Source organism: Marmota marmota, unplaced genomic scaffold (genome assembly GCF_001458135.2).
Source record: "Marmota marmota marmota unplaced genomic scaffold, marMar, whole genome shotgun sequence".
NCBI lineage: Eukaryota > Metazoa > Chordata > Mammalia > Rodentia > Sciuridae > Marmota > Marmota marmota.
Genome location: NW_026000037.1, coordinates 55,823,271 through 55,840,862, shown reverse-complemented (window position 1 = coordinate 55,840,862; position 17,592 = coordinate 55,823,271). Strand labels below are relative to the sequence as shown.

Sequence of the window (17,592 nt, the reverse complement as noted above, 5' to 3'; positions counted from 1 at the left end):
ATTATTATATTTTACTTGTTGTAGAAACTGTATTTGAAGCCCAAGAGAAAGGTTCATCTACGGTTTGGCTTCAGGGGGATCTTTTTTTTTTTTTTAAGCTTTATTTTTTTTAATTTTTAATATTTATTTTTCAGTTTTTGGCGGACCCAACATCTTTGTATATGGTGCTGACGATCGAACCCGGGGCCGCACGCATGCCAGGCCGGCGCGCTACCGCTTGAACCACATCCCCAGCCCTCAGGGGCAATCTTTCAATACTTTGCCAGGCTTCGCTAAAAGTCCGACGGTTGTTTAGAAAAGAACTACGAATCCCAGAATTCTCTTTCCTCCATATATTTTCGCGAGAATTCCAGAGCGTGCGCTTAACCAATCCCGGCCTAGAGAGCTTATGTTATCAACCAATGAGAAGGCGAGTGGGCGCCAAGAGGCGGGCGGCGGGAGTGCTCTAGTTTTGAAATCGGAACTTTGGCGCGGAAGCAAAAGCTGGGTCTGGCGACGGGCTGCTGACTAAAGGTACGTACATCTGGTTTGGGGAAAGCGACTGGGCTCAGGCCTTTTCGTCAAAAGGTGAGGGAAGTGGGAGCCGAATAGGGCCCCTAGACTAGCCTGTCACGATAGGGGAAAATAGGTTTCCGGGCGCTTGTGTGTAGTACTCAGGGCGATGTTTGTGAAACGCGCGTCATTTTGCTGTTTGGGTTCAGGACCTGGTGGGGTGGTAGCAGCGAAGCCACGAGTTTCACCGAATGAGATGTCTTTGGCCCTCCTGGAAGGGTTTTAGTGTCACATAGAACTGGTGGAGCCTAGAGTTTTCCAAGACATCCTTTTATGGGGAGTGATATTGACACCCAGAGTATTAGGTCATCTGTATTTGCCATGGACCGAACCCGCCAGTCTAACGCTCTAGTCTCCATTAAACTGTTAGATTCTTGTTACAGCTGGGAGAAACATGCAGGGTAAATGTGTGAGTTCTTATCTTATGGGAGGGGGCCCAGTGGCCATAGGAAGATCCAGGCTGGATCTCAGAACAGGTCAGAGTTGAAAGGGCCTTTACAAGGAACCAGTTTTACTTGTGAGAAAAACCAAGTTAGGAGTCAGTTGTCCAGGGTCATAGAGCAGATGATCTTTGCAATTACACTTACCTACTAACAAATCCTTAGGTGGTAAAGCTGTCCTGGATTCTTGCTTTTACTTAACCATAGTTAAGCCTAAGAGGCTTGATTAGACATTCTGTAATATCTAGAACAGCAAGGGTCCAACTGTCAAAATAGCTTGATTGAAATATGTGGTTTATTTGGTTTCAGTAATTCTTGAAACTTACAATATGTGTTCTGTGTTTTGTAGTGTCTTACACAATGATGGAGGATGAGCTGGCACGCTTTGATAAAAGCATAAATGAATTTGGAAATAAGTTCAGAAACACTTTCAGTGACACTCGCTGTCAGATGGTGGGACTAAGAGATGTCTTCAAAGACTCCATTGAAGCACTTGCAGGTACCTACAGTTTAAACTTGTTTTGGCTATTCTTTTTTATTTTCTAGTGTTATTTCAGCTGAATTGAAACTTTAATTCCAATTTCTGTTCCAGAAAAGCTGTCTGTGAAATTAAAGGAAGAAGAACAAATGATTGAGATGTTTCTGGAATATCAAAATCGTATGTGAATATTGTAATATTTAGAAGCATAAAATATCACATCAGCTATCCAAGTCACATGTGTCTCAGATAAGAGTTACAATATTTTTCATACAAAACCTAAATATTTCTTGTTCAGATTTTATTTAAATATTAGTAATTTAATTCAGAAATTCATAAGTATATTATAGAGCTGTACAGTTCTTAGGCTTTTGGTGTCATCCTGCCTATTTAGCTTCCTGACTGGCACTTTTGGGACCTTTGTCTCTGAACAGTAGGCCCCAAGTAGAGCCGTTGTGTTTGTTTTCCAGCCAACAGAGGAAATAGTGGCTTTGCCAGGATTATTCTTTTTCCCAGCAAAGACGCCTGGCCAGTTTAATGTGTAAGCTTTATTACTATTTTATGTTGAGCATGTGTATGAGAGGTTTGGGTGCTTGCTGAAGCTGAGAGGTTAATAGGGCTAGGAGGACTTGTAGAGATAGTGAGCAGGACACAGGACAACTAGAGGGATTGAAGCCAAGAAAGGGAAATGAGGTGCTGATAAGTATCAAATAACTATATATATTTTTAAGTTATTTTGGTACTTAACAATACCATGGAATAGCAAAAACTAATATTAAAGTTATTAGCATAAACACAACTGTTGTCACCTGTAAATTAATTATGTGTGTTATTTATGAAAGCTATTGATTTTTGTGGTAGACCACAAATTCTTATGAACTTTCAGTAGATTTTTAAAATATTGTAGATAGATGTGTATTACCTACATGTAATGAAATTATCTTTTTCTTTCCAGTACTTTTACTAAGTAAATACATCTTGTATTGGACAGAAACTTCTAAGGAAAAATATTAAATCACAATGATAGCAGTCACTCTTGTTTTGTTCCTTTTAGACATGACTTTTAGTATATGGGATTTGAAAGGTTTTTGTTTCATGTTAGAGAAATGACTTTCTATGTCTAGTTGAAGAATCAATATCGGGAGTGGGTACTGAATTTATATGAAGCATCTTTGAAATGCCTGCTTATATGATGAATTTTCCTAATATTGTACCTCCTCTATATATCCAGCCATATTTGCCCTTAGGAGATTATTATTATTATTTTATATCTTTATTTTTATGTGGTGCCGAGGATCGAACCTAGTGCCTCACGTGCGAGGAGAGCGCTCTACCACTGAGCTACAGCCCCAGCCTTAGGAGATTATTTTTAATACGTCATTATTTTATTAAGCATTATTACACCTATGTTTTCAAGTGAGATTAGTTTGTATGGTTGTTGATAGAGGGACAGTGGCTGCCTTTATTGAGTTAGTTTCTGAATTGTACTGACTTGCTCAGAGTTGCCTGCTTGCCTTCATTCCTTCCTCCCTTTCCTTCTTTCTTTTTAGTACATTTCCAAACAATTTATATAACGTTAGGACTAGCTGATTCTTCAAGGCACTGTAAAGCTATTTTCCTAGAGTTTGGTTGTCTTTGGTGGTAGATTTTGTTTATGTACTTACTTGGAATGGGGATCTGCAGGATCGTGATCTTCTGATTTTCTGTTTCATTGTTTAATTTGGTATACTTATTTTAAAAAGCATTTCTGTTTCCCCATTTTTGTTTTCAGGCAAGTAGGAAAGAATACATTAGGGTTTTTTTGTTGTTGTTTTTCTTTGTCTTATAATTTTTGAGTCATGAGGAGATGCTTATCAAGGCATTCTTTATCAATCTTTTGAAAGTCAATTAATTTTTTTTTTGGAATTTTTTAGCTACGTGTCAGACAGCAAAGCATATATCTTGTAGTTAATACCTTGTGCTTCTTGCAGAGATCAGCAGGCAGAATAAGCTCATTCAAGAAAAAAAGGATACTCTATTAAAGTTGATCACTGAAGTAAAAGACAAAAAGCAGGAAATGGAAGTACTGACTGCAAAAATCCAGGATCTTAAGGAAGAATATTCTAGGAAAAAAGAAAGTAAGTTTCCAGTTATAAACATACTTAAAAAACTAGTCTAAATTTGAAAATGGTAATGGTTCACAATTATGTAGCATTCTGCCTGTGCTCTTTCATTGTTAGAAATGGATAATATACCTCAGGACATAGCCATCAGCTCCCTCTCTAAGGTATCAGGAAAGTTAACTAAGTGGATTTTATTTTCTCTTGTTTTGCTTAAAAGTCTTTCTCCTTTAATTTGTTATAACCAGAGTAATGATGACATTGATATGAGGGTTTAATTAAGCAGAGTGGGAGACAGTGTAACTAAATAAGATTTGCTTAGAGAAGCCTTAGTGTGATTTATGCAACAAATATTCATTGACCATACGTTCTCTGCCAGGTAATGTATGCACTTTGTTATGCTGCTTAGTCTCTTTATCTAAAACCTTTCCTGTCCTACCTTTCCTTCACTTATAAAGGAGCCTTGTTTGCCCACAAACTAAGCAATCAATCCTTTAAATCTCTTGGAAGTAACAAGTTTGTTTTGTTAATGCTTTTTCTTGTAGAGGTCTATCCAAAACTAAATCGTGAAATTATTATTTTTTATCTGCCAAGTATTACTTAGGGATTATTGTGCTAACTTAAAAAAATATAATTAGCATGAAATAGGCTGTTTTCTCATGAGAAATAGTTATACCTAAAGGAGTAGAATTTTATTTTTCCCCCCATGAAGCAATTAGTTTGTCCTTGGATATATTGAAAAACCAAAGTAGATAAAAGAAGTCTATTTCTTTGTTAGCCATACAAATCCCTGGCCTAATTATCTGTATCTCAAGCAATTTTTTTCTCTAATCTTGAATGAATAGAAACTCCTTTTGCTATCAGAAGATGGAAAGTGAATAAATTTAAACAGATTTATGACTTGCATCATTTTAATGTTTATGTTCAAGTTTCTTAAAATTAATTGAATGAGCATTGTTATTTAAAATATTTGATAAAAACTAAGTGCCATGGTGTGTTCCTCTAATTCCAACTACTCAGAAGGCTGAAGCAGGAGGATCATGAGTTTGAGGCCAGCCAGAGTAATTTAGTGAGTTAAAATAAAAGAGTGCTAGAGATGTAGCTTTTCTTTGTCTTATAATTTTTGAGTCATGTTCAGTTCCCAGTAATGCAAACAGAAATGAAAATAACAACAAAAATACATTGAAATATTGTGATTTTTTTTTTTTAATTACAGCTATTTCTAATGCTAACAAAGCTAATAAAGAGAGATTGAAAAGACTGCAGAAATCAGCAGATTTGTACAAAGATCGACTTGGACTAGAAATTAGAAAAATTTATGGTAAGTGAAAGGCCAAGGTTCATTGTCAGAGATTAAAATCAGCAGTGACAAAGATGAAGCACTTTACTGCAAGCTGGTGCTAGTTTATATAGAAAGTGAGAGTCAGTTATCTTAAACCAGGAAGCTCCCGGGGCCAATCATAGTAAAGGTCAGGCCATCACCTACGGTGCACGCATGTACGCCCTGCATAAGATTCACGGGGGGCACGAACTGTCCACGAGTATGGAAGATGGGAGGGCCAGTTAGAAGGTTTTCAAAACAACTTGTTATCCGCCCACTGGCAACTTGCCCCCTGCCAAGTTGCATTAGGGGCTCCTTATCTGAAAGGCCCGGGGAGTTCTAGCTGCCTACTGGCAATTTGCCCACTGCCATGTTTGAAAGGCCCTGGGGAGTTCTCAGGGGAGACTCCCAACAGTAAAAGTACAATATAGGAGATTAGAGAAAGTATGTTGTTTTAGTCAGCTTTTGCATCTCTGTAGCCAAAATACCCAACAAGAACAGCTTAGAAGAGAAGTTTATTTCCACTCATGATCATATCTAAAGTCTCAATCCATTAACTCCATTGCTATGCTCCCAAGGTGAGGCCCCATATCAAGGGGGAAAAGCCCAGTAAAGGAAAGCTGCTCAGCTCAAGGCAATCAGGAAGCAGTGAGAGAGGGAGAGGAGGGGGCCACAGAGAAGATGCATCCTTCTAGGACACATCTCCAGTGACCCACCTCCTCCAGCCACACCACACCCCCACCTCCCCACAGTTACCACCTAGTCATTTAAACTAGGGTGGCTAATTAGGTTACAGCTCTCGAAGTCCAATTGTTTCACCTCTAAACATCCTTGCATTCATGTGGGAGCTTTTGGAAAACACTTCATATGCAAACCATAACATCTTCATTTTCTTTGTTTTAAATATATTTTTAGTAGTAGATGGACGCAGTATCTTTATTTTATTTATTTATTTTTATGTGGTGCTGAGGATCAAATCCAGTATGTCATGCATGTGAGGTAAGCGCTGTACCACTGAACCACAATCTCAGCCTCCATAACATCCTTACGTTGAGGAGAATTTTTAAAATATTTTAAACTAAAATAATGACATTATTAGCTTTTCAGAAAATAGGAAAAAATTACAATTTGTTGTGATAGCCTAAAAACTGGTCATTTTAAAATGATGATGTAATTATCCATTCTATAGCACAATTTATTTCATCTTTTATTGATTGTTTAATACATGCATTGCTTCTGACAGCATTTGGATTTTCCCCAGTTTTTCCATTTTAGAAATACTACAGCAAACATAGTCTTACCTAGTTTCTTATATAATTTCCATGAAATTATTTCCCAGAGAGGAATTACTAGCTTGTACATGAATATTTTTATGGCTGCTACATGAATATATTGCCTCTCTGTAGCAATGCTGTTGATTCGGTTCTCTCCAAGATCACCCTTAGGTTTGGTGATTCACTGGGACTCAGCGTATATAGTGGTCATCCTTTAGCCATGGGGAAGAGAAGGTACCTTCCAAGATGCCTAGTGGATTCCTAAAATTGCAGATAATATTGAATCCTTTATTTACTATGTTTTTTCTGTACCTTTACCTAGGAGATTCTTTTACCTTTGCACTTAATGGAAGCATTTCATAGCTTCTTGTTGCCATATCCAAATTACCACCATCATTATTTTTGGACTTTGGGACCATTAGGTTAAATACATAAGTACTGCAATACTGTGATGGTTAATCTTAACTGAGATGGCTACTAAATGACCACCCATAAGGAGGCAGGTACTGAATACAATGAGGATATGCTAGACAAAGGGATGACTTATGTTCTAGGTAGACAATAGGATGGCATGTGTTTCATCACTCTACTCAGAACAATGCACAAATTTAAACTTATGAAATGTTTACTTTTTATTTTCCATTTAATATTTTTGGAACTTTGTTGATTGTAGGTAACTGAAACCACAGATAAGGGAGGACTACTATTACAGAATTGTAGTCATGGCTAAGATTGGTTGTAGCAAGAGGATACAAAACAGCTTCAGCACAGAAGAAAGTCACACAGTACAGTCTAGGGGGAAACTAGGCACAAGATATCCGAATCCTTTCCCAGTAAAACCACACAGGACACACTTAATTCCTTCAAGCATCAAATTGTGATGTCACATGTGATAAAGTATTGTCAACTGAAAACTCACTGGATACTCTGGAAGCTCTGCCTGATTTTCCTTGAACTTGATTTCACACATCTTTTTCCTTTGCTGACTTTGTTTCCTTCTTTTGTAAGTCCCAGTGAATTATCAAACCTGGGTGATCTTGGGAACCCAAGATACCAATCAAGGGCCACCCTAGCAAGCAGGGCTTTCCAAGGTTCTACAGAGAACCATCTCAGATCTACTTTGTTAACTCTTTTATGCCTACCTATCTATAATGTCCAAGTGAACGCATTTCATTGTATTCTTGCCAGTTTGAAACCAAAACTCTTAAGACCAAGAAATCTCTGAAATAAAATAATTTATTGAGCAGTTACAGATGTTAGTTGGAAATAAAAGACCCATCATGGAACAAGTTCCCATAGCAACAAATACCAGGCCAGATCTAAGAGCATTTTCTAATAATGAAAATTCAGGGAAAGAAGGCATATGTTGTTTACGTTGAACATACATTATTGGTTGTAGTTAAGAGAGAAGGGATTATGAAAAGGGGGGTGGAGCTTTAGGATACAAGGACAGTTCATGAGGAAAAGTAATTACTACTTTAAATTGGTTGGGGTTCTACTGAGGTTGCATTGTCACCTAGAGCATTGTTTGGGGACTGAGGTAAAATTTTAATATACATTCAAGAATGTGAACTGGTTTTTCCTTTTTGGCCCATAGTTGGTTAACTGAGAAGACTTCCCCCATTTCTCCTTTCCTTTGTCATCCAGCACTTAAATTTAAGATATCTCAGAATTTTTTCTCTTATCACCAGAATTGTATTTCTAAAAAGCTTTGTGTTGTTTTGTCAATTAACTAGACAGGAATAGAGCTTTTGTTTTTTTTTTTTTTTTAAAAGTGCATTTCTTTAATGAAGGAATATATGACCATTTTTTTCTATTTGTTTACTCATTTTATTTTATTTGAGTCCTTTACCCATGTACCTATTAGTCTTGTTTTCCCATCAGTTGGAGTGAGTTTTTAGTAAATAATAATAATAATAACCTTTGGTTAGATGAAAATAAAAGGTTCAGCTCTGAACTTTTGATGTATTGAATTCTAAATATATATTCACTGTCCTCCTGGGGTGCTTTTTTGTTTTGTTCTGTTTTTAAACAGCCAGTTTTAAGCCTTTAAAATTATTTTTAGATTTTAAATAGAACTTTATCATAGTATATCAAAGTCAGGAAATAATGTTTTAAGGAAGTGTGATATGATGGAATAGCTCTTTGATCTTTCTCCCAATTTCCTGACATACAAATCCTAAAATCCTTGGAATCACAAAATTAATACATACCTTTTTGTATGCTGATGTGTTGACTGATGTCAGGCAGCCTCTCGGTAGCTTCAGAATGGTGGCTGGCCACCTAAAAGACGAAGGCAGGATTAAAGGGCTGGGGCTTTCAGCTCTATCCTCCAGCCGCTGAAGAGGGATAGGGGATGGGTTTGGTTTATTGTCCATGATTTAGTCAGTCATTCATACATAATGAAGCTTCCACAAAAAGATTGGGTCTGGAAGCTTTGAGATAGCTGAACATGAAGAGTTTCCTGGATGGTGGTGCATGGGAAAGGGCATACAAGCTCCAGGATCCTTCTAAACCTTGCCTATAAATCTCTCCATCTCTATTCTTTGTAACATCCCTCATAATAAAGTGGTAAATAAGTAAAGTGTTTCCTGGATTTTTGTATGCTGTTCAAGCAAATTAATTGAACAGGAGGGGATTGTGGCAGTGGGCAGTATCTAAATAGATAGTATCAGAACTGAATTGAATTTGGGGACAACTAGCTAGTGTCTACTGCAGAACTGATTGATTGCTTGGTACAAGGGTTGGGGGTAGATAGCTCCACACATATGGTCACAGAAGAGTTCTGTTTGATTGTTGAGTAAGAGAATAGGAAAAACACTTCAGCTTTTTTTTTTCCTTTTGTTTTTCTTCCCTTATATTCTCAGAGAAAGTGAGAACTCAAATTAAATCCTCCATTTTGCCTGAGCATCTTATGAAATGTTTCTTCCTTGGCATGCATTCTTCCCATTACTGTTAGCAGTTTAAAAATCTGGTGTACTAACATAATTATTTCATTTTAAAGATAATACTTTTGAAGATTCTGAAGGGTTTTATCATTAAAAGAATTTTTAATGAAATTTCCTAATTTCTTATGCTACAGAAACAAATAAGATGCATGTGAATTTATATTTTGTGGCATCTGTCTTGAATTTCTGCCAGGCATTTACTCCTTTGGGAGAATTTGAAGGTCTCTTGGAAATTGAATTTAAGTCTAGGTAACTAGAAAAGTGTCAGATTAAATTTGACGATGCTTATTTTTTTATTAATGTGTTTTAGTTGTACAAAATGGTGAGATTTGTTGTTACATATACTTAATATCACAATATAATTTGGCTAATATCATTCTCTAGTATTAACCCTTTTCCTCCCCTCTTCCCTATGTATGTTCATTTCCTCTACTCCACTGATCTCCCTTTGATTTCCACAACTTTTTCCTTTTTTCCTCTCTAGTTTCCGCATAGAAAAGAAAAGATATGACTTTTGGTTTTCTGAGTTTGGCTTATTTTGTTTCAATTAATGTTCTCAAGTTCCATTCATTTTCCTGCAAATGAAATAGTTTCATTCTTTATGGCTGAATAAAATCCATCATGTACATATGCCACATTTTCTTTATCCCTTCATCCATTGGCAAATACCTACTTTGGCTATTGTGCATTGTGCTGCTAGAAATATGGGTGGGCAAGTATGGTTATAGTATGCTGACTTTATTTCTTGAGGATAAATATTAAGGAGTAGTATGACTGGGTCATATGGTGGTTCCATTCTTAGTTTTTTCAGGAACTTCCATGCTGATTTTCATAGCATAGTGCTTATACTAATTTATAGTCCCATCCGCAATGTAAGTGTTCCTTTTTCTCCACATCCTCTCCAGCATTTATTATTGTTTGTATTCTTGATGGCTGCCATTCTAATTGGAGTGAGATGAATCTTGATGAAGTTTTGATTGGATTTTCCTACTTGCTAAAGATGTTGAACATTTTTTCATATATTTGTTAGACATATGTATTTCTTCTTTTGAGAAGTGTCAGTTCATTTTCCCATTTATTAACTGGGTTATTTGATTTTTTTGGTGTTAAGTTTTTTATCCATTCTGGATATTAATCCTCTGTCAGAAGACTAGGTTCTCTCTTCACATTTTTAATTGTTTCCTGTACTGTGCAGAAGCTTTTTGAATTTGATTTCATCCCATTTATTAACTCTTGGCATTATTTCGTAAGCTTTAGAGAAGTCCTATTGAAAAGCCATTGCCAGAGCCTATATGTTGGAGTGTTGACCCTATGTTTTCTTCTAGGAGTTGCATAGTTTCTAATTCTTATGTCTTATGTCTTTGATCCATTTTGAGTTGACTTTTGTACAAGGTGAGAGATAGGATCTAGTCTTAGTCTTCTACGTATGAATAACAAGTTTTCCCTGCACCATCTGTTACAAAGGCTGTCTTTTCTCCAACATGTATTTTTGGTACCTTTGTCAAGGATCAGATGACTGTATCTGTAGGTTTGTCTTTGTGTCTTCGATTCTGTACCATTGGTCTCTGTGTCTTTCTTTTTTTTTTGCCAGTACCATGCTTTTTTTTTTTTTTTTTTTTTTTTTTTTAAACTATAGCTTTGTAGTATAATTTGTGGTTGGGTATTGTGCTGCCACCAGCATTGCTTTTATGCTTAGAATTGCTTTGGTTATTCTAGTCTTTTATTTTTTCCAAATAAATTTTAGGATCATTTTTTTTTTTTTTTGGTTCTGTGAAGAATGTCATTGGTGTTTTGATGATATATTGCTTTTGGTGGAATGGCCATTTTTAACAATACTAATTCTGCCTGTCCATGAACACGGGAGGTCTTTCCATCTTATGTTTTCTTCAGTTTCTTTCTTCAGTGTTCTATGGTTTTTCATTGTAGAAGTCTTTCACCTCCTTGGTTAGATTTATTCCTAGGTGTTTTATAATTTTTTCAAGGCTATTTTGAGTGGAATTGATTTCCTGATATCTTTCTCTGAATAGTTATTATTGATATAAAGGAAAGCTATTGACTTTTGTATGTTAATTTTGTAAACTGCTACTTTGCTGAATTTGTTTATTATCACTAGAAGTCTTCTGGTAGAGTTCTGAGTCTTCTAGATATAGGATCATGTCATCAGCAAGCATAGATAACTCGACTTTTTTTCCATTTGTTCCCCTTTAATATCATTCTCTTGCCTGATTGCTCTGGCTAGGATTTCAAGAACTATATTGACAAGAAATTAATTGAAAAAAATAACTGGGTAAATGACAGAAAGATCAGTAGAGTAGAGGGAATGGAAAGAAGAGGTACTTGGGACTGAATTAGAGCAAAATACATTTCATGCTTTTATAATTATGTTAAAATGGATTCTTCTGTCATGTATAATTAAAAAGAATCAATCAACAAAAATAAATAAATAAATAAATTAAAAATGCCTCCCTTCAGAAAAAAGAACTATATTGAATGGGAGCAGTGAATGTCTTATTCTGAGTTTTAAAGGAAATGCTTTCAGTTTTCCTCCATTCACTATTATGCTGGCTTTGTTTTTGTTATATATAGCCTTTATGATGTTGAGGTAAGTTCTTTCTATCCCTAGTTCCTTCATTGTTTTTATCATGAATGGGTGCTAAGCTTTTTCAGAGCTTTCTGTGCATCTATTGAGTTGACTCCTTGATTTTTGTCATTAATTGTTTTTAAGGTGGTGAATTACATGTATTGATTTAAGTTGTTAACCATTCTTCCAACCCTGGGATAAAACCAACTTGGTCATGACGGACAATCTTCTTAATATGCTCTTGAACACAATTTGCTAATAATTCACTAGGGATTTTTGCATCTAAGTTCATCAAGGATATTGGTCTGTAATTTTCTTTCTTTGATGTATCCTTTTATCTGATTTTGGTATGAGGATAAAACTGGCTTTATTGAATGAATTTGGAAGTACTCCATCACTTTCTATTTATTGGACAAATTTGAGGAGCGTTGGGATTAGTTCTTCTTTAAAGGTCTAGTAGAATATAGCTGAGAATCTATCTGGTTTAGGGCTTTTCTTTTTGGAAGATTTTTTATTACTGCTTCTATCTCATTGCTAGCTGTTGGTCTATTTAGCTTTTTTATGTTCTCCAGATTCAGTTTTGACAGGTCTTGTGTTTGAAAATGTATCATTTTATTTTTGGTTTTCCAATTTATTGGAGTATAAACTTTTAAAATATTCCTTAATAATCCTCTGGATTTCTATGATGTCTTGGATGATTTTTTCTTTTTACATCTCCAATTTTATTAATTTGGATCTTTGCTCATTCTCTTTTGGTTAGTTTTACTAAGGCTTAATCAATCTTGTTTTCTTTTCAAAAAACTAATTGTTCATTACATTTATTCTTTGTATTGTTTTTATATTCTCTATTTCATTGATTTTGGCTCTGATCTTAATTATTTTCTTCCTTCTACTATTTTGGAAATGTTTTCTTCTTGGTTTTTGAGGGCCTTGAGATGCAATATTAGATTTTTTTTTTTTAAATTTGGAATCTTTCTAATTCTTTTACATAGGCACTCATAGTTATAAACTTTCCCTTTAGAACCACTTTCGTAATGTCCTAGAGGATGTTGTGTCATAACTATTCTCTTTTGATTCCAAGAATTTTTGAATTTCTTCCTGATTTCTTCTATCACCCATCATCATTCAAAAGTATATTGTTTAATCTTCATATGTTTATATAGTTTCTGTAGGTTTTTCTTAACATTGATTTGTAATTTCATTCCATTATCATCAGATAAGGTTTTGTTTTTTGTATTTGCTAAAAGTTGCTTTGTGACCTAAAATATGGTCTGTTTTAGAGAAGGATCATGAGCAGATGAAAAGAGAGTATTTGGCTGTTTGGGGATGAAATAGTCCACAAATGTATGTTAATCCCATTTGATTTATATTTTTTAAGTTTGAAGAGTCTTTGCTGAGTTTATATCTGTATAACCTATTTATTGTTGAGAGAGATCTGTTGAAATTACCCTAATATTATTATACTGGGATCTGTCTGAGTCTTTTACTCAGAAAGTGTCTTTTTAAGTAAGGTGCACCAACATTTTGGAGATAAATATTTACTATTGTTACAGCTTCTTGTTGGATTGTTCCCTTTACCAGTATAAAGTGTATTATTTTGTCTTTAATGTCTTGAAGTCAGCTCTGTTGAATATAAGAGGAGTTACTCCTGCTTGTTTTGGGGCTCCATTTGCATGGTATATCAATTTCCTTCCTTTCACTTTCAGCTTGTGGCTCTCTTTTCCCATTAATATTTAATTGGGTTTTGTTTTTTAATCCATTCACCTTGGCTATGTCTTTTAATTGGAGAGTTGAAACCATTTACATTCAATATTGTTAGAGAGATGTATCTTAATTCTTGCCATTTTAATTTATTTCTAATGTTTAATTTGGTCCCATTTCTCATTTGCTTAGCTACTCTTCAAATGAGATTTGTTCATTCAAATGGGATTTGTTTTTTCTTATTTCTTCTCTGTGTAGTATATCCTTATTTTCTGTAGTTTAAGCTTAGTAGTTTTAAATTCTTTCAGTTTCTGCTTATCTTAGAAGGATTTTATTTCTTCTTTGATTCTAAAGGATAGCTTTGCTGGATATAGTAATCTTTTTTTTTATTTTTAATTTTTTATTGGGTTGTTCAAAACATTACAAATTTCTTGACATATCATATTCCACACTTTGATTCAAGTGGATATAGTAATCTTGAATAACAATTCTTTTCTTTCACAGCTTGGAACACATCATTCTAAGCCCTCCTGGATTTTAGAGTTTGTGCTGACAAGTCAGAAGTATTTTGTTTGGCTTGATTCTAAATGTAATCTGATTCCCCAATCCCGTTGAGCCTGTTAAATTTCCATCCTTGTTCTGTATGTTTTAGGCATTTTAATTATAATGTGTCATGGAGTGGTTCATTTCTGATTGCATCAGTTTGGGGTTCTTAAAGTCTGCTGTATCTGGATATTCATCTTATTCTCAAGATTTGGAAATGTTTTTCTTATTTCCCTGAAGAGGTTATCCATGCCATTAGCCTGTATCTCACAACCCCTTTTGATTTCAATGATTCTTAAATTTGGTCTTTTTAAAATCCAAGAGTTCTTGTATTTTCTGGTCATGGTTATTTTAATTTCTTTAATAATTGTCTGAATATTCAAGGCTACTCTCTTTATCTTGTAGCTCTGAGATTCTGTCTTCAGCATGGTATGCTCTTAGACTTTCAACTGAGCATTTTGTGTGTTTATTATATCTTTCATTTCTAAAATTTCTATTTGTTTCTTTTTCAATATCTCTGTCTCCTTATTGAATTCCTCATTTATATCCTGTACTGACTTCGTTAATTCATTCAGTTGTTTTTCTTTGTTCTCTTGAAATTCATTGATCGTTTTTATGCTCGTTCTTTGGTATTTAATCCACTTTATTTATTTATTTTTTTGGAGTCAGTTGCTGGTGAATTATAAAATTTAGGAGGCATTATGTTATCTTTATATATTTCTTGTATTCCTGTGTTGGGTTTTATACATGTATTGGAATGGATTTCTCTTCCACTTTGTGTGGAATGTGGGCTTTTTTAGGGACAGCATTCTCTTGCCAAAGTGTTCTAGAGTGATCTGAATTGAGATTCCTCATAGGTGTGGTGTCCACAGCCTTTGTGTTAATTCCGTTTGTGTTTTAAGAGTGTATGTCCATTGGTGAGACCTGGAGAAGTATGGCTAAAGTTTGAGCATGATTAAATTTGTGTGTAGAGTAAGGTGCACTGTCTTTTGCCTGGGTTTATTAGCCGAGCAGCATCTCTGTACTATGAACTTGTAGTGTTCCAATAGATTCTCAGCACCTTTCTGAGAAATAGTGTCTCCACTACTTGAATCCTGAGCCACAGAGCAATTGGAAATGCAGCCTTTCTCTAATTTGCCATTGCTTGGCCCCAAGCCTGTTTGAATTGGCATGGATTACTAACCATGCCTTTTTATTGTAGTAAAATACATATATAACATAAAGTTTGCCATTTTAACCATTTTTAAACGTACAATTCATTATATTCACAATGTTGTGCAACCATCATCAACCTTATCTATTTCAAAATTTTTTATCATCCTAAACAGAAGCTCTGTATCACTAAGTAATAACTTCCCATTCTTCCTTCCCCAAGTCCCTGGTAACCTCTACTTTCTGTTTCTATGAATTTGTGTATCCTAGATATTTTTATAAAATGAAATCATACCATATTTATCCTTTTGTGTCTGGCTTATTTCACCTAGAATTTATGTTTTCAAGGCTTATCCATGTTGTGGTATGTATCAGAGCTTTCTTCCTTTTTATGGCTGGTCAATGTTTATAGCATATTTATACCACATTTTGTTTATCCATTCATCTATCGGGGAATACTAGGTTGTTTCCACTTTGGGCTACTGTGAATAATGCTGCTGTGAACACTGGCATATATTTATCTTTTTGAGTCTCTGTTTTTTTATTGTTCAGTTGTAGGAGTTTTTAAATATATATTCTGTGAATTCGAGACTTAATGGATGTATGATTTACTAGTATTTTCTTTCATTTTGGGTGATGTCTTTTCATTTAGTATCCTTTGAAGGACAAAAGCTTTTCATTTCAATAATATACAATTTACCTATTTTTTGGTACAGGCATTGAAAATTCATAGAAACACCAAGTGCTTTGATGCAGTCATCAAAAATAGGTAAATTGAATATCATTTAAATAAAAAAAACATAAACATTATACTTAAATGGCAATGTATTTTAAAACTAATTTGTAACTTCTACATTTGGAAAAGAAGTAGTTCTATATACTTAGCAGTGCATGTACTGATCAAAGAAGGGTTAAAAAAGCTTATCTCCATTGAAAGCTTTGGTCCTCCAAAATATTTTCATAATAAATAATCTTTTTTTTTCAGGTAATAAATTGCAGTTTATATTCACTAATATTGATCCTAAGCATCCTGAGCGCCCCTTTATGTTTTCTCTGCATCTAAATGAAGCAAGAGACTATGAAGGTATGTACTTAAATTTCTTAATTTGTGCTTAAGATTGGCATCCCCGGTTGTTATTTGAATCAGAATGTAAAGTAATATGAAGGTAAATAGTATTCCCAGAAGGCATTGCTTCCTTCACCAGTGTTGCTTCTTGAGATTTGTCTTCTATAGGATATGAATATCATTTTAATTTATAGATATCATCTTGGAGCTTTAATAAGTAACATATCTTCAAGATGACATAATGGCTGAAAAGTCTAGAAGACCAAACATTACTATACTTCATGTGCAAATATGAACTACCCTTTTAAGAATTCAAAGCTAACGTTATAAAGAACATAAAGAATATCTCTACCTGAATGTGAATATTATAGTTTAGTCAAGTCAGCAACTTTAAAATCATATGTAAAATCATCATAATGTGATCATTTGCTTTCCCAAAAATAAATTTAAATAAACAAACTATCCCATCCTGAAAATCTCACACATTGATAATGTAGGTTAGTTATTGATTCTGTAGCAAGCCGAAAAACCTTTGATTTCTAGGGAATGTATCTATGATTGCTAATAGCATGAACAATGAAAGAGTGGAAATATGTTTATCTCTTTTTTATTCTAATGGCCCTGTACAAGTAATTAATTTATCAGAATTCAAAAAAAAAAAAGAAAAGAAAAATGGCCGTATGCAGTAGTGCACGACTATAATCCCAGCAGCTCTGGAGGCTGAGGCAGGACGATTGAGAGTTCAAAGCCAGTCTCAGCAAAAGCAAGGTACTAAGCAACTCAGTTAGACCCTGTCTCTAAATAAAATTCAAAATAGGCCGGGGATGTGGCTCAGTGGTTGCATGTCCCTGAGTTCAATCCCTAGTACCAAAAAAAAAAAAAAAGATCATCATACCTATGCTATCATTTAAAGTATTTCTAGCTGACAGACACTTCAGTTAGCTGCAGAGTTAGCTCTGGTCGTGCCCTCGTGACTCAGTTGAATATATATTTTGAGAATCTAATTAATCTGTAATTGCTTGGTTTCTTTTTTTTCTTCTTTAGTAAATATCTTCCAATCTAATGAGTGCTAGATTTTAAAAGGCAAACTCAAAAAATTCTTACCTAGCTCTTCAAATTTCTGTAAATTATAATTCCTTTATTAGCTTATAATTTCATAGTATTTCATAGTGTATTAAAGTAGAATCCACAGGATAAATTTTGAACCCATGCTTTTTGCTATTATGCCTCTGCTATGATCATGGTCTTTGTCCTCAGCTATTTCTACTGAAGAGCTGGAAATCCAGTATGGTTGAATTTCTTCCCCTTGAACAGAAAACAATTTGATGGTAGAGAAAGCTGGATCATTCTTTTTCTTTGATCACCGTCACTGGAGACTTGTTCCTTGTGCATCATCTGGTATTCTACATATGAGAATACCATATATATATATATATA

General features: G+C 34.6%; 1 protein-coding gene across 3 annotated transcripts in view; it reads left to right on the top strand.

The window, feature by feature from the left end:
- The first annotated feature begins 402 nt into the window (after window positions 1-402).
- Spc25 (SPC25 component of NDC80 kinetochore complex) overlaps window positions 403-17,592 on the top strand; it is a 17,965-nt gene continuing 775 nt past the window's right edge. Inside the window, exons 1-6 of one of the 3 annotated variants that reach the window (XM_015479280.2) lie at window positions 403-513; window positions 1,342-1,491; window positions 1,585-1,650; window positions 3,441-3,587; window positions 4,786-4,890; window positions 16,075-16,173. In XM_015479280.2, coding sequence (XP_015334766.1) covers window positions 1,353-1,491; window positions 1,585-1,650; window positions 3,441-3,587; window positions 4,786-4,890; window positions 16,075-16,173 — 556 coding nt within the window. In that variant the 5' untranslated portion in view covers window positions 403-513; window positions 1,342-1,352. The other 2 variants (XM_015479281.2, XM_048812427.1) reach the window with 2 other exon arrangements.